Source organism: Leopardus geoffroyi, chromosome D2 (genome assembly GCF_018350155.1).
Source record: "Leopardus geoffroyi isolate Oge1 chromosome D2, O.geoffroyi_Oge1_pat1.0, whole genome shotgun sequence".
Classification (NCBI taxonomy): domain Eukaryota; kingdom Metazoa; phylum Chordata; class Mammalia; order Carnivora; family Felidae; genus Leopardus; species Leopardus geoffroyi.
The window spans coordinates 61,124,410-61,140,356 of record NC_059334.1 but is presented as its reverse complement, the minus strand read 5'-3'; the positions used below and the strand labels follow the sequence as shown (position 1 = coordinate 61,140,356).

The following is a 15,947-nucleotide window of genomic DNA, read 5'->3' as shown; positions in this document are numbered from 1 at the left end:
CTTAACCAACCAAGGTAGCAGATAGCCTAGAAAAAAGCAAATAGAAAGCCTCTGTAGGAATAGTCTAAACCCAAGTCGGTTTCATGAGTTAAACTTATTGGAAGTCCTAGAATTCCTGCCATGCCTCCAATCTAGGTGGGACACCATTCCCAGTCACACAGCACAGGCAATCCCTTCAGTTTTTCTCTCCAAATTCAAAACCCTTTCCCAGCCTCCTACCATTAGCAGGCTTCCAAGAAAGCAGTCCTCCTGACACTGCCAATCAGAAAAATCTGTTTGTCTCAGTAAAAGAAACAAGAAATTGGTCATGGACCACAGAGTCCAGGACCACAGGGGCAGCTGACCCATAAACTTGCTTCCTGGAAGCCAGCACTGTGAGGAGTCAGAACCAATCAGAAGACTATGAGATGTTCTATTTCGGGTCCACTGTGTCATTTTCTCAGGCAGGTAATATGTTAAAACCTAAGAACAATGGGCAACCTTGGCAGGCACCATTTCACCATCTGCTCTGGTAAATACTACCAACTTCTTTCTTGCTCCAGAAGAAAGCTTGGCACCACCTAACCATGTCCTTAGTACCAGTGACAGAACTGGCTCCTCAGCACATTCTGGTTTTATTAGTTTCAAGTAGCAGATAATCTGGATTCCTGATTCAAAGATGTAGGAAAATTAAGCACAGACTCAACTTTGGCACCTCTTAGATGGTCTAGAAATCCCAAGTCCTGGACTGCACCACTCACCACAGATATAGTTCTCTTGAGACATGTCAGGGATATGTCAGGATAGAGAAAACAAGTGCGGGATATGGATGAGATGGCAAGCAGGAAATGTGGCTATATCAGAAAACCTCACCATCTCAGCTCTTCAAGGTCTGTAGAGTGCCCAAAAGGCCAACAAGGCTACTCCAGTCTGATCTCAGACATTTTAGGGTGTTTCTAACCACATATAATACCAATATTTCACAGTGTATAAATTGTGAAATGTTGTGTTTAATCCTCTTCACATCTCTTAGAAAGATAGTACAGTTGACCCTTTAACAACATAGGGGTTTGGGCACCAACACCCCTTACAGTTGAAAATCCATGTATAACTTTTGACTCCCTGAAAACTTAACTACCAATAGCCTGTTAACCAGAAGCCTTACTGATAACATAGTCAATTAATACATATTTTGTATGTCATATTATATACTTTATTCTTCTAATAAAGTAGCTAGTGAAAAGAAAATATTATTAAGAAAAGTCATAAGGAAGGGGCGTCTAGCTGGCTCAGTCGGTAGAGCATGTAATTGTTGCTCTCAGGGTTGTGAGTTCAAGCTCCAAGTTGGATGTACAGATTACTTGAAAATAAAATCTTCAAAAAAAAAAGCCATAATGAAAAGAAAATACATTTATTTTACATACAATACTATTATTGTACTGTATTGACTGAAAAAAAAAAATCCACACATAAGTGAACCTACACAGTTCAAATCCATATTGTTCAAGGATCAACTACACTCTGAACTTTGGCCACCAAAAAGAGTTGTAAATACTTACTCACTACATTTTCTTTCCAATTGAGATATGTAAGCTTTATCTGTAAAGTCAAAAAAAAAAAAAAAAAAAAAAAAGTCCGTGCAAGTAGCCAACTTCCTAAAGCAGCCAAGTCACTTAAAGTACAGGCCACAAAATAAGAACATGCCACCTAACTGCAGCTTTAGCCCTGCTAACTGGCTAACAACCAACCACTCCCTCTATACTTGATCCTTGGCTAACATTTCCAATGTTTTTAAACTGAAAATGCTCCTTTAAACAAAACATGCAGGGAAACTTTAGATAACTTCAGCCCATGTTTAAGAAAAGAAAAAGGAATTTTTCTCCAGATACTCTCCTACATTTCTCGTGAAAGGAGAACACTGGTTTATTGTTTATTTACCTTGCAGAAGCCTAGACACTAGGCTAAAAAACATTCCAGGAATATACATTGCAAAAGCCCTCTATGGTTGACACAGGAACACAGCTCTGAGGCTTTCCCTTTCAGTCTATCTTTCCCCTTGAAAAACCCAAAGATGTTGAGATTTGCCTCCTCCTCCAACACATACATATACATAACAGAAGGCACTTCCTGCATACAGTCTCCTCTAATTGTACCAACAGAAGCAATGCAGACCAGGGCACTAAACCAGGCCTGAGTTCTAGTTATGACTTCATCTCTCAGGATCAGTGTGACCTCGGCTAAATCACTGAAAATGTCTCTGGGCTTCAACTTCATTCATAAAAAGAGGACAACACCTGCTACGCCTCCTTCACAGAGTTGTGTAAAAGTTCAATAAGGTAATAAACATGGAAGCAGCTTTGAAAATTCTCAATACATGGAGGCGCCTGGGTAGCTCAGCTGGTTAAGCGTCTGACTTCAGCTCAGGTCATGATCTTGAGGTTCCTGGGTTCGGCCCTGAGTCAGGCTCTGTACTAACAGCTCAGAGCCTGGAACCTGCTTCAGATTCTGTGTCTCCCTCTTTCTGCCCCTCCCTCGCTCACTCTCTCTCTCTCAGAAATAAACAAACATTTAAAAATTAAAAAAAAAAAAAAAGAAATTCTAAACATATAAATATTATATAAAGTTATTATGATTGGGAAAACAGGGAGTGAAAAAGGGAACACATGAAAACTGAAAGATCTGCATTACACAGAATTAAGGCCCTAAGTGATGACCTTCTATAAGACCAGAGTTTTGCTGCAAGTACTAAAAACTTCACTTGTGCCACCAAATGTAAAAAGACTTCCTACCTCACAGCATGCATGAGGTAGAGAAAGAAAGTAGTTAAAACAAAATAAAACCAAAAAATTACCAAAAATAACTTCATTATAACTCAAACAATAAAGGAAACTTATTAATTGTATGAACACTGATTCCCCAGGAAAGTAGGACATCCTCCTAGGAACTCAAGGAAAAGGACCAGCAATGCAGTAAATCAGGGGCAAACTACATCCACAGGCCAAACCTGGCTTGTACCTGTTTTTTGGGGGGGAAAAAAAAGTATTTATCACTCTCTCAAGTATTATGTCTGCTTTTGAGGTACAATGGCAGAATGGAGTAGTTGCAGTTACTATGGTCTTCAAAGCCTAAAACATTTACTATATAGTCCTTTACAGAGAAAGTCTGTCCATCCCCGCAATAAAAACACATGTTCATTTTATCAGGATAAGTAATCCTACCTAGATGTGGGGACTTACCTGTTATATTGTTCAAAACCTCCTTTAGATGACTGAAACTATGCAGCAGAGGATCCCGTTCTTCATCCTATAACACATAGGTTAAAAAAAAAAGTCAGTATCAGACAAAGAGGAAAAAGGAAATAACAGACAGATCAAGGGTTCTTTGTCTGAATCCAATGATTAAGTTTTCCTTCTGAGGAAAAGAAAGTTAGCCATGGTTCAGTCTTCCAGTTCCCTGATGTCCTATTTTCAAAAAGATACTCTGGACTTACTTAAAATATAAATCCTGAAATATTAATCTATACCATGACCATAGCACTCAAGCTACCATAGATTGCCAAGGCCTTTACATGCTATGGTCTGAATGTTTATGTCCCCTCAAAACTGCTTTTTCTTTTTTTTTTTTTTTTTTAATATTTTGGAGAGAGACAGACAGAGTGCAAGCAGGGGAGGGACAGAGAGAGCAGGAGGAGACATAAAATCTGAAGAAGGCTCCAGGCTCCGAGAGGTCAGCACAGAGCCCGATTCAGGGCTCGAACTCACAAACCATGAGATCGTGACCTGAGCTGAAGTCGGATGCTGAACCAACTGAGCCACCCAGGCGCCCCAATCCCCTCAAAACTTCTATGTGAAAATCCTAATGTCCAATATGATAAGAAGTAGAGCCTTTAAAGGATGGGTGATTAGGGCCTTCAGAAGGTGGGTAAGGGTTCTGCCCTCATGAATGGAACTAATATCCTTATAAAAGAGGCCCAAGAGAGCTCCCTTGCCCCTTCTATCATGTGAGGATATAATAAGAGGTCTGAGACCCAAAAGAGGGCCTTCATCTGACCATGCTGCCATCCTGATCTTGAACTTCCAGTCTCCAGAACTGTGAGAAGTTTCTCGTTTATAAGCCACCTAATCTGTGGTATTTTGTTATAGCATCCCAATAGATTAAATTACATGTATTATTCTGTCTCTTCTCCTTCATACTCATTATATAATCGTACATGTTAATTTCAAAGACATTGCTGACTGCACTCTCACTTCTAAACAATTTTTTTTTTTTAATGTTTGAGAGTGCGAGCACGTGCGTGAGTAGGGGTGGGGCAGAGAGAGAGAGAGAGAGAGAGAGACAGAACCTCAAGCAGGCTCTGTGCTATCAGTGCAGAGCCCCACATGGGGCTTACCCCAAGACATGAGATCACAACCTGAGCCAAAATCAAAAGTCAGACGCTTAACAGACTAATCTACCCAGGCACCCCTAAACCATTTTTTTTAAGATTTTATTTTTGGGGCACCTGGCTGGTTCAGTCAGTGGGGCATGGGACTCCTGATCATGGGGTTGTAGGTTCAAGACCCACATTGGATGTAGAGATTACTTAAAAATAAAATTAAAAAAAAAAAAAAAAAAAAGTCTTTGGAGCACCTAGCTGGCTCAGTCAGTAGAGCATGTGACTCTTAATCTCAGGGTCATGAGTTCAAGCCCCACACTGGGCATGGAGCCTACTAAAATAATAATAATAAAATAAAATAAGGTTATTTTTAAGTAATCTCTACACCTAACGTGGGGCTGAAATTTACAACCCCAAGATCAAAAGTCGCATGTTCTACCAAATGAGCTAGCCAGGCACCACTAAACAATCCATTTTTATAAATGAACATAAGATATTTCCAAATATATATATATATATATATATATATATATATATATATATATCCATCCATATCCACTGAGGTAGAAACGTCTAAACTTATTTTTACAATTGTGCCAAAAACTGTTTTATACAACTGCACAAAAAATATCTTTGAACATACGTATACAACAAAGAAAGCCAGTTTTACAACTGGTAAGTTTCTTACTCATCTGACTGGCAAGACACGGCCTGCTTGATATACTCCTATTCCTAAGGAGTACCACCAAGTCACATTCCATGTACCATTTCGACAGTTAATTATAATCCTAGGGAATCTGAAGATAAGGCATCTTTCTGACATTTTTAGGTATATTTAAGAGGTCCCAACTACTACTGTAAGTTGTCTACAAAAATAGCTAGAAGAAAAACAGTATCATCTTTTGGGTCCCAAAGCAAAAAAGGCAGCCTATAAATTTGATGCCAGTTGGAATAAAACAGAAGGGTCCTTGATACCAAGGACAACTCTGGATTCCTTCTGCTCTCATTATTACTGGGAAATTGAAACTCTTTTAACCATGCATCAGATCCCTTACAACAACGCAGTGACCAAGTGATCTGCCCATTCCCCACTTACCAGTGGAGTATGAGTGCTCCATCGGGCATTTCGTTTGATCGCCCCAACCACAATGTTAATCTCCCCTTGAATGATGTAAATATTTTTATCCACCATCCTGGCAAACCTACCAAAACAGTTAAGAGAAAAGTTAATATTTGATTACTCAGAGCATACCCATATTTAAATCAGTACCTGTTAAGGTCAGAATTATGATTTAACTTCTTAGTACCAAGATTTCCCACCTGTAATACTAGGATGGGATGAAGTCCATCTTATGTTATGAATCCAGCCACCTGGCTCACCTAGAGGTCTCTGGAAGTTCAAGAAACAACTCAAAAAGTATCAATCCAGGAAATTTCTCAAAGGCACCTCAACAATCTCTATTAAGTATGTCAAATTCTTCAGTCAACTGTCCTCAAAATCTCTCCTGTGAGGACTTTAGGTATGCAGATACATCTGTGCTACTAGATTGTTAAAGATATATTTCAGATCTTACTTTTGTTTTCTTTATCCCCTCAATAAAGTAATGATGAAGGTTTGAGTTAAAAGAAAAGAATGAAGGCTGTTAGAAAAACAGCCTTGGTTTGGAACCACAGTTACAACGTCCACTCATCTACTACATCCCTTCTACCAGGTCAGCTCCAGAAAAGTGGACAGTGGCGGTGACACAACCTTTAAAAAGTTCTGAAAAGTCAAGTTTACTTGCTTATAGCAGTAACTCTCTAATAAGATAGATTGAAAGGCAGACTCATTTTAAAGCTGCTTCTATATGCATCTCTGAAATGAAGCTGAAATAACTACTTTAGTATTTTATGTGCTCCCAACTGAATTATCACAGGATTTTCTTTGCTGCCTAGAAGAGCACTTAGAAAAGATATGTAATTCTCTTCTCAGGTGAAAACAAAACAAAACAAAAAAAAAAAAAAAAACCAAAACAAGACAAAACAGAATTTCTCCTTGGCATAGAGAAAAACCTAGGAGCATGTAAAACCAACCTTACCGCTTTCCATTACTTAAAAATCCTCTTCACAAGGACAAAATTTTAAAAAGCAAAGAGGGAAAAGGGCAGGGGGAGCATATAGTTAGACAAACATTTAGATCAGACTCCAGGGAAGTTAAAACAGTAAGGCTATCGGGGTTAAGAGAAGAAAGAATTCCACAAATATTTACTTATTAAGCACCTACTATGCATAAGGCATCTTTCAGAGTACTAAGGATACAAAACAAATAAGACACAGAAAGAGCTGTCAGCCATATTGTGGAATGAAAAAAACTGTAGTATATGACTCTATGTTACCATTTATGTAAAACCCAACCAACCCATCCTACAAAATGCTAGATTTTTGTTTTTGAAAATACGTAATATTCAACTTACAGTAGGACATAAAAAGTAATATAACAGCCAGTATCCAGATTAAGAATAGTTCAACTGAAGTCACTGTGTGTTCTCCCTAAATCATATCCTCCTCTCTTTCATCCATAGGTCCCACTTTTCTAAATGTGGCGTTTATTAAACTTTATGTTGCTTTGTACTTTTACTTCACTGATATGTATTTTTTTTTTTTTAATGTTTTTATTTTTGAGAGAGAGAGAGACAGAGCATGAGCGGGGGAGGAGCAGAGAATCTGAAACAGGCTCCAGGCTCTGAGCTGTCAGCACAGAGCCCCATGCAGGGCTCGAAGTCACAAGCTGTGAGATCATGACCTGAGCTGAAGCCGGACGCTCAACCGACTGAGCCACCCAGGTGCCCCTGATATGTATCTTTAAATAATATATAACATCATTCCATATATTTTTGTACTTTTATTTAACTAATACAATATTGCAAGTAGTTTTCTGCAATTTGACCTTTTCCCTTGAAACATTATGTTTGTAAATCATCCATGCTACTAAGTATACTTTATGTATTTTGTCCAGGTAATATGTATATATGTAAACAGAGAATATATATACCCCAAACTCAATAACCATAGTTATCTCTAGAGAAAGTATTGTGAAATCAGTGAGTAATCAGAGGATACTTTAGCCTTATCTAGAATGTTTTAATTTTTTACAAGAAGAATATATTACTGTACCATCAATATAATTAAAAATTAATTAAAGAGATGAGATATAATTTCTGCCCATGAGGCATTTAGCGAGTTTAGTGGGATCTAAAAGAAAATGAGCCAAAGATATACAGAAAAGAATGCAACCTTCAAGTAGTTCCATTTGCATATTTTGCAGAAGACAGGGCCCCCAGAAAGCAAGAAGTATGAAAAACATTACAATAAAAACATTTTTTTAACGTTTATTTATTTTTGAGACAGAGAGAAAAAGAGCATGAATGGAGGAGGGTCAGAGAGAGAGGGAGACACAGAATCTGAAACAGGCTCCAGGCTCTGAGCTGTCAGCACAAGAGCCTGACGCAGGGCCTGAACTCACAGACCACAAGATCATGACCTGAGCCGAAGTCGGACGCTAACCAACTGAGCCACCCAGGTGCCCCATTATAATAAAATTTTTTTTAATGTTCATTATCTATTTTTGAGAGAGAGAAAGAAAGAGAGACAGAAAGTGAGTGGGGGAGAGGCAGAGAGAGACAGAGACACAGAATCCAAAGCAGGCTCCAAGCTCTGAACTGTCAGCACAGAGCCCAATGCGGGGCTCAAACCCACGGACCATGAGATCATGACCTGAGCCAAAGTCAGACGCTTAACCTACTGAGCCACCCAGGCGCCCCACAACACATTTGTTTTAATGACAATTTAAAGAAACAACTAGATTAGTCCCAGAAGACTATCTACTTTCTAAATGTCCTAGGCACACAATGTTCTCTCCTGAGAAGATCCAACAATGAGAACATACACAACAATAAGGAGGAGAACCAAGAAACTAAAGATAAACAAATTAAAAAGTAATTCAAAGTATCAGAAGAGAAAAGATAGAATCTCTAGTATCTCTCCTTCCTTAAATTATTTAGGCAAGATGAGTATGTTCTAGATCTCTAGAAGGATTTTGAAGAAATTGCTAACAGAGGCTGCCCCCAGAGAAGGGAACAGAGGAACAGGGATAAGAGGAAGACTTACTTTTCTCTGTATATTCTTTTTTACCTTTTGAATTTTGTGTCACACATATATATTACTTATTACCTATTTTTAAATTAGAATAGTGAAGAACAGTTGTATTATTCCATATATAAGTGATTAAGATCAGCAATCAATGTTAATTAGCTAACATTTACTTTAGTCAATAAGACATTACCTAACACATGCTAAGCAAAATACTAGGCACAGCATACAGAATGTCACTACCCACGCACAAGGAATTTATAATCTAGTAGTTTAGATAAAACACATATATACACACACAAGCCCATATAGATCTTCAATACATGAGTAATACACAGTGTCATAGTAGTGGAAAAAAGAAAATTATTTCTGGCAAAAGGCTCTAGAAAGGCAACTAAACGACAGACAGGATTCAAACAATAAAAAATATAAGGGAAGAATGGCAAGGGTAAAGGCTCATAGGTAGGAAATTCAGTAGGTATTTAAGGAATCATGATTATTCCAGATTGGCTAGAACATTATTCCTAGAGTAATAGTAGGAGGTGTGGGGCATATCATGGAAGGCCTTCAATATATAATTATTATTCAGGGCACCTGGGTGGCTCAGTCAGTTAAGCGTCCAACTTCAGCTCAGGTTATTATCTCACCACTTGTGAGTTCGAGCCCCACGTCAGGCTCTGTGCTGAGAGATCAGAGCCCAGAGCCTGCTTCAGATTCTGTGTCTCCCTCTCTCTTTGTCCCTCTCCTGTTCGCCCTGTCTCTCTCTCTCTCAAATATAAATAAACATTTAAAAAAATACGGTTATTATTCAGTATGTATCCTGAATACCTATCATTATAAAAAAATATTTTGGAAGGCCTGTAAAGGAACACCATAAAATAAGAATAATTTCTCTTTCAAAGAACAAAGAGAGGGGCTCCTGAGTGGCTCAATTGGTTGAGTGTCCAACTTTGGCTCAGGTCATGATCTCACAGTTCGTGAGTTCGAGTCCTGGGTCAGGCTCTGTGGAGTCCCACATCAGACTCTGTGCTGACAGCTTGGTGCTTGGAGCCTGCTTTGGATTCTGTGTTTCCCTCTCTCTCTGCCCCTACCCAGCTCATGTTCTTCCTCTCTCTCAAGGATAAATAAACATTAAAAAAAAAAAAAAAAGAACTAAGAGAATGAGAGAAAACACTCATACTGAAAATAACAGCAATATAGGTAAACAACACTATACTACAAATTGCAAAAAAAAAAAAAAAAAAAAAGTGGCAATGGGATTAACTGAGATCTAACAGGATCTAGTGGTTATTTGGAAGGCTTCCTGGAAGAAATAAATTTTGAACTGGGACTCCAAACTGAAGTAACCAACCTAACACTTGATCAAAATTTATTAGGCATCAAAAGCTAACAACTTACTTTCTTTCTTACTTTTTTTTGAGAGAGAAAGAGAGGAGGCTCAAGTGAGCAAGGGGCAGAGAGAGAGAGAGAGAGAGAAGTGGGGTTCACCCAAAGCAGGGCTTGTGCCCACCCAATACAGGCTCGTGCTCATCCAATGTGGGACTGGATCTTACAAACAGTAAGATCGTGACCTGAGCCAAAGTCAGATGCTTAACAACTGAGCCACCCAGACTCCCCAAAGCTAACAACTTTCTAAGATAGTGAGGACATAAGCAAAAAAAAATCATTGTCTTAAGTTTCTTTTCTTAGTTAAAAAAAAAAAAAAAGAAAGAAAAAAGAAACTAGAAAATGAAGAGGAATTATTTTCAAGGACTATGGAGAGCTGCTTTATCTCCTGCCCGGCCTGAGCATTTGTTTCCTCACAAAGTGATTGTCCCAAGGGAATCTGCCCTTCAGCTTCAAATGGGAAGCTTGGATGAACCACTTGCTGCCTGGTAGGCGACAGCCTAGGACCCCTGATCACAAGGTCACAAAGGCCTGCAGAGGACCTCATAAATTTAAGGTGTATCTTCTATCAGAAATAACGTGAGAAGGAACAAGCAAATACACAGCAACTAACATCCCTAGCCAATAGGCCACTGGCCCAGAGACTGTGAGCCACATATATCCTTTGAAAACACTGTGTATAGCATTCCCCTCGTGCTTTGTGGCATCCCAGTTACTCACCCCAAGAGGATTCAAAAAGGAGTCACTCTATCAACTGGCAACTCCCTCTAGATCTAAACAAAAGCAGGAGAAACAGAAACAACAAATTGGATCCTTACTTCATGGAATACAAAAAAAAAAAAAAAAAAAAAAAAAATCAACTTCAAATGAATTCAAGACTTAAATGTGAAAAAGGAAACTTGAAAATTTTTAGAAGATAATATATGAGAATACTTTTATAACCTGAGCATAAGAGAGAAGCACCTAAACAGGAAATAAAAAGCACAACCCATTTTAAAAACTGGTAAATAGGGGCACCTGGGTGACTCAGTTAAGCGTCTGACTTCGGCTCAGGTCATGATCTCATGGTTCATAGAGTTCAAGCCCCATGTCAGGCTCTGTGCTGACAGCTCAGAGCCTGGAGCCTGCTTCGGATTCTGTATCTCCCTCTCTCTCTCTGCCCCTCTCCTGTTCATGCTCTGTCTCTCTCTCTTTCAAAAATAAATAAATATAAAAAAAAATTTTTTTTAACTGGTAAATTAAACCATGTTAAATTACAGACATTTGTTCTAAAGATACCATAAAAAAAGAGGGGAAAAATAAATCACAAGCTGGGAGAAAATATTTGTATATTTTACACATATAACTAATAAAGAAGCAATATCCATAATATGTTACAAAACTCTAAGAATAGGCATATAAACCTTCCCCCAAACTGGCAAGAGACATGAATAATTATTTCACAGAAAAAGAAAATACAAACAGCAAATATACAAAAACATTAGCACCATTAATAATCAAGAAAATTATAAAAGAAGTTTATGAGATACCATTTTACAGCACAAAAATAGCACAAAACATTTTTCTTTAAGTTTATTTATTTGTGGGGGGGGGGGGTGGTTTGCAGAGAGAGAGAGAGGGAGAGAGAGAGAACTCCAAGCAGGCTCCATGCCATCAGCACAGAGTCCCTATGCAGGGGCTCAATCCCATGAACCCTGAGACCACAACCTGAGCTGAAACCAAGAGTAGGTCGCTCAACCAACTGAGCCACCTAGGGACCCCCACAAAAAATTTTTAATCTGACAATACTAGGAGTTGGTAAAAATGCAGAGGAAGTGGCTAATATGTAAACTGACTCAATTCATCTGGATTTCAATTTGGCATTATCTTGCAAAACTGAAGAACTTCATATCCTGTATCTCAGCAATTCTACTGCTAAGACCATATCCCAGAGAAACTTACAAAAAATTTAGAATACTGGCTGTGGGGAAGAGGAATGTGACTAATAGGGAAAGGTATACAAGTGGCCTCAGTTTTGGTGATATTCTGCTTTTTAAGCCGGGTAGGGGACACTGATGCCCCATATAAGCTATACATATTCTGTCTGTATGTATGAAATAGACCATCAAAAGTTCCTTTATTTTTTTAATGTTTATTTATTTTTGAGAGAGAAAGGGGGAGAGACAGAGAGAGACAGAAAGACAACTTGTATGCACGCGCACAAGCGGGGAAGGGGTAGAGAGGGAGAGGGGAAGAGACAATCTGAAGCAGTTCATGCTAACAGCAGAAAGCCCGATGTGGGGCTTGAACTCGCAAACTTTAAGATCACAACCTGAGCCGAAGCCAGACTCTTAACCAACTAAGCCATGCAGGCGCCCCAAAAGTTCCTTCTTTTTAAAGTCATGGTCTTTGTTGTCTGCCTTTGCACATACTGTTCCTTTTTCTGTTTTGAGTATTCTTCTCATTCTTATCCATCTGGTAAATAAACCCTTACTCATTTCATCCAAGAGTCAATGAGTCAGAATATACCACAGTGGTTACAAGAACAAGCTTCAGAAGCAAAACTGTCTTGACCATCACCACCTCTATAATCTTAGCCAAGTTTCTTAGCCTTTCTGAGCCCCAGTTTACAATTCTCCATTGCAAAATGAAGAGAGTACCTCCTCATCCATTTATTATGAGGCCTACATAAGAAGGCTGTAAAGCACCTAGCATGGAACCAAAGCTATTAAAACTCCCCCAAATTAGCAGTTATTATGATAATGCCTGCTCTATGAGACCTTTCCACTCTCTCAGCGAGTATTAGTACTCCTTTTCTATCATCCCATTACACTGTACATAGCTCTATTTAAATAACTTATACTGATTTATAATTATTCATTTAGTGTGACTCTCTGTCTATAGCATCTCAGGAAGACACCATAATTTATTCACCTTTTTATCCCCAATGCCTATAACAAAAATGATAAATACTGAAGGAACAAATGAACAAATGGGTGGACTAACATAAGACTGACTATTCAATATAGTGCAGCTAACATCCACCTCTTGTAAGAACAATGACTTCATAGAAGACAAGGACTCTAAGCCTATGCAGGCAAACCTTTCTGCATCCCATATTTGTTTCTCTACCAAAAGTTACAAACCTTCCATACAGGCTACTCTACAGACAAAAATAACCTACATCTGCCCACCAGTCTATTCTGTTTTTGCATCTATTTTCCTGAAGTCTCCTCATGTGCTATTTGCATGTTCATCTTTCTTCTCTGAAATACATAATTCTTTACTGTCAATTCTTTTTTTCAAGTTTATTTATCTTGAGAGAGAAAGAGAGCACACGTGAGCACAAACTGGGGAGGGGGAGAGAGATAGACAATCTGAAGCAGGCTCCGTGCTGTCAGTGCAGAGACCAACCTGGGGTTCAACCCCACAAACTGTGAGATCATGACCTGAGTTGAAATCAAGAATTGGATGTTTAACCACTTAACCTACTGAGCCACCCAGGTGCCTATGCCAACTCTTCATACATGTATATATGGGTCTTATTTTCTTTGGTTGTAAATAGGTGTTACTAGTACACCATTGTTTACGGGGTTTTTTCTTTGTTTTAATATTTACTTAAGTAATCTCTATATCCAATATGCGGCTCAAACGCACAACAACATGCTCTTCCAACTGAGCCAGCTAGGCACCCAGAAGTTTTTTTCTTAATTGCTTTTAAAAGTTGTCTTTAGGGGCGCCTGGGTGGCTCTGTCGGTTAAGCGTCCGACTTCAGCTCAGGTCACGATCTCGCGGTCCGTGAGTTCGAGCCCCGCGTCGGGCTCTGGGCTGATGGCTCAGAGCCTGGAGCCTGCTTCCGATTCTGTGTCTCCCTCTCTCTCTGCCCCTCCCCCATTCATGCTCTGTCTCTCTCTGTCTCAAAAATAAATAAAAAACGTTAAAAAAAAAATTTTTTTTTAAGTTGTCTTTATCCAATAAGAAATTAAATTCTCAGGGTACCTGGGTGGCTCAGTTGGTGGAGCATCTGACTCTTGATTTTGGCTTAGGTCATGATCCCAGGGTCATGGGATTGAGCCCCGCATTGGGCTCAACACTGAGTGTGGAACCTGGTTGAGATTCTCTCCCTCCCTCTCCCTCTTCCTCTGTCCCTCTACCCCTCTCCCCACCCCCCATCCATTCTCTCTAAAGGAAAAAAAAAAAATTACATTCTCAAAAAGCAAAGACTGTTTCATGGTGCTTTGATGTCTAATACAGAGCTGTGCAAACCAAGAAAACTGATGGACTTTCTGAGAGGGTAAAAACTAAATGACCCTCAACTGGCCCTTCCAAGGTTTATTTTTACTTAGTCTCTCAAACATTCCAGAAAAGCACTAAAGATACAGCTTGTAAGATTCCCAGAGCTGGCCAAGGACCATATATATCATAGTTCTGTGCTAATAAAGCACAGAGAGTGTCCAAGAATTACTGAATTAGTAAACAACTTACTGGGCTCAAGAAATTTATCCCAAGGGTGGAGAGGTAAGTGTAAGTCAAACTAGGAAGAGTTGGTGCCCTGACAGGCCACAACTGGAAAATCCTCCCAAACCCAATAATCAGGTGTCCAGTGTACTTCAGCTCTGCCACGACACCTCCCTCTACGGAGATCCTGAGTCTATCCCAAGAACTATATGCAAGGTGAACCACTAAGATGTGTCCAAAGATGTCCCTTCTATCAGCCTAGAGATAAAAAAATGAAACAATGCTCCTCTCTTTCACTCATCTGTTAACCATGCAGAGCACCCAAGGTGAAAATTAAGGGTAACAGTTTGCAGAGTAGGACAAAGATAAAAAGTTAGTCTGTGTGATTATACATAGAGAACTGCAGTGATTAAGTCTCATAAGGCATGCCTATCTTGTGTATCAGGGGTCATTATCCACTGATGATGGATAAAATCCAGACCACAGACATACTTTGTTCTGCCTGCAAAAAGGTTTTTAAACACTTTATAACTAGTTGCCAAGAGTTTAAAACACAATGATCTGAATTTCAAGTTTCTCCTGAAAAACACCAAGACTGGTCACATTGTGCCCACATTCCAGTACACTACAGTCCCCACTACACCCTTATATATTCATATGTGGCTTACTTTACTCATTTACATTACCTGCCTAAAACTCAGGCATTTAAGCTTGTAATCCTTGCTTTATGTGATGGCAACCAATCACTACTTCCATGATTACTTCCACTCTGACTGGGGCTCCAAATCACCATACTGTTTTATTGTATTTTCATTTAATTAAACAATTGCTGTTGAACATACTGAAATATAGAAAAAGAACAATAAAAGCTAAACAGCTGCCAATTACATTTACACAAGCCCTTCTAGCCTGACAGTAAAACCTCCCCTTCTCCCTTCAACTCGACTCCACCATTATCCCAACAACAGAATTATTCTAATTAGTCACACTGAACCACAGGAGCAGACTGTGATCAATCAATAGAAATGGCAAACAAAGACTAGGATGATCCTTCCAGTGAATGCTGTATAAATAGTGAGTCTTCTCAAAAGCAGGAGCTGTGTCTTTTTCCTCTCTAGCTGCTCATACTAGCTAGTCTAAGTACCCTATCAATGAAGTTAGTATCTAAAAGTGGCAATCATCCTTCATTCTGGAACACTGGGGAAGTGCAATAGTGGTGGAACACTGAGAACTTCAAGTTCAATTGGGATTGGTACCCGGCTACTCATGATATGTGCCTACAACCTGAGCTCTTACTGAGTCAATGAGCATCAATCTCAAGATTAGACATCACTGGGGGCGCCTGAGTGGCTCAGTCGGTTGAGCGTCCGACTTCGGCTCAGGTCATAATCTCGTCGTCTGTGTGTTCGAGCCCCACGTCGGGCTCTGTGCTGACAGCTCGGAGCCTGGAGCCTGCTTCTGATTCTGTGTCTCCCTCTCTCTCTGCCCCTCCCTGACTCATGCTTTCTCTCTGTCTCAGAAATAAACATTAAAAAAAAAAAAAAAAAAAGAGTAGACATCACTGTCTACAGCCACTTTTGAAATGAAGCTCAAGTACAAGTCTTGAAGGAAGAACAAATTTTCTTTTCTTTCTTTTTTTTAA

The 15,947-nt window shown here is 39.3% G+C and overlaps 1 protein-coding gene across 20 annotated transcripts in view; it reads right to left on the bottom strand.

The window, feature by feature from the left end:
- The window catches only part of GBF1 (golgi brefeldin A resistant guanine nucleotide exchange factor 1), a 120,499-nt gene that overhangs the window by 102,159 nt on the left and 2,393 nt on the right, over positions 1–15,947 (bottom strand). For 16 of the 20 annotated variants that reach the window (XM_045438687.1, XM_045438684.1, XM_045438688.1 and 13 more), the window contains exons 2-3: positions 5,451–5,556; positions 3,216–3,282 (exon numbers count right to left, since the gene is read on the bottom strand). In XM_045438687.1, the coding sequence (XP_045294643.1) occupies positions 3,216–3,282; positions 5,451–5,546 (163 nt within the window). In that variant the 5' untranslated portion in view covers positions 5,547–5,556. Of the gene's footprint in view, positions 1–3,215; positions 3,283–5,450; positions 5,557–10,588; positions 10,642–14,991; positions 15,007–15,947 lie in introns of those variants that run through there. The other 4 variants (XM_045438685.1, XM_045438697.1, XM_045438699.1 and 1 more) reach the window with 2 other exon arrangements.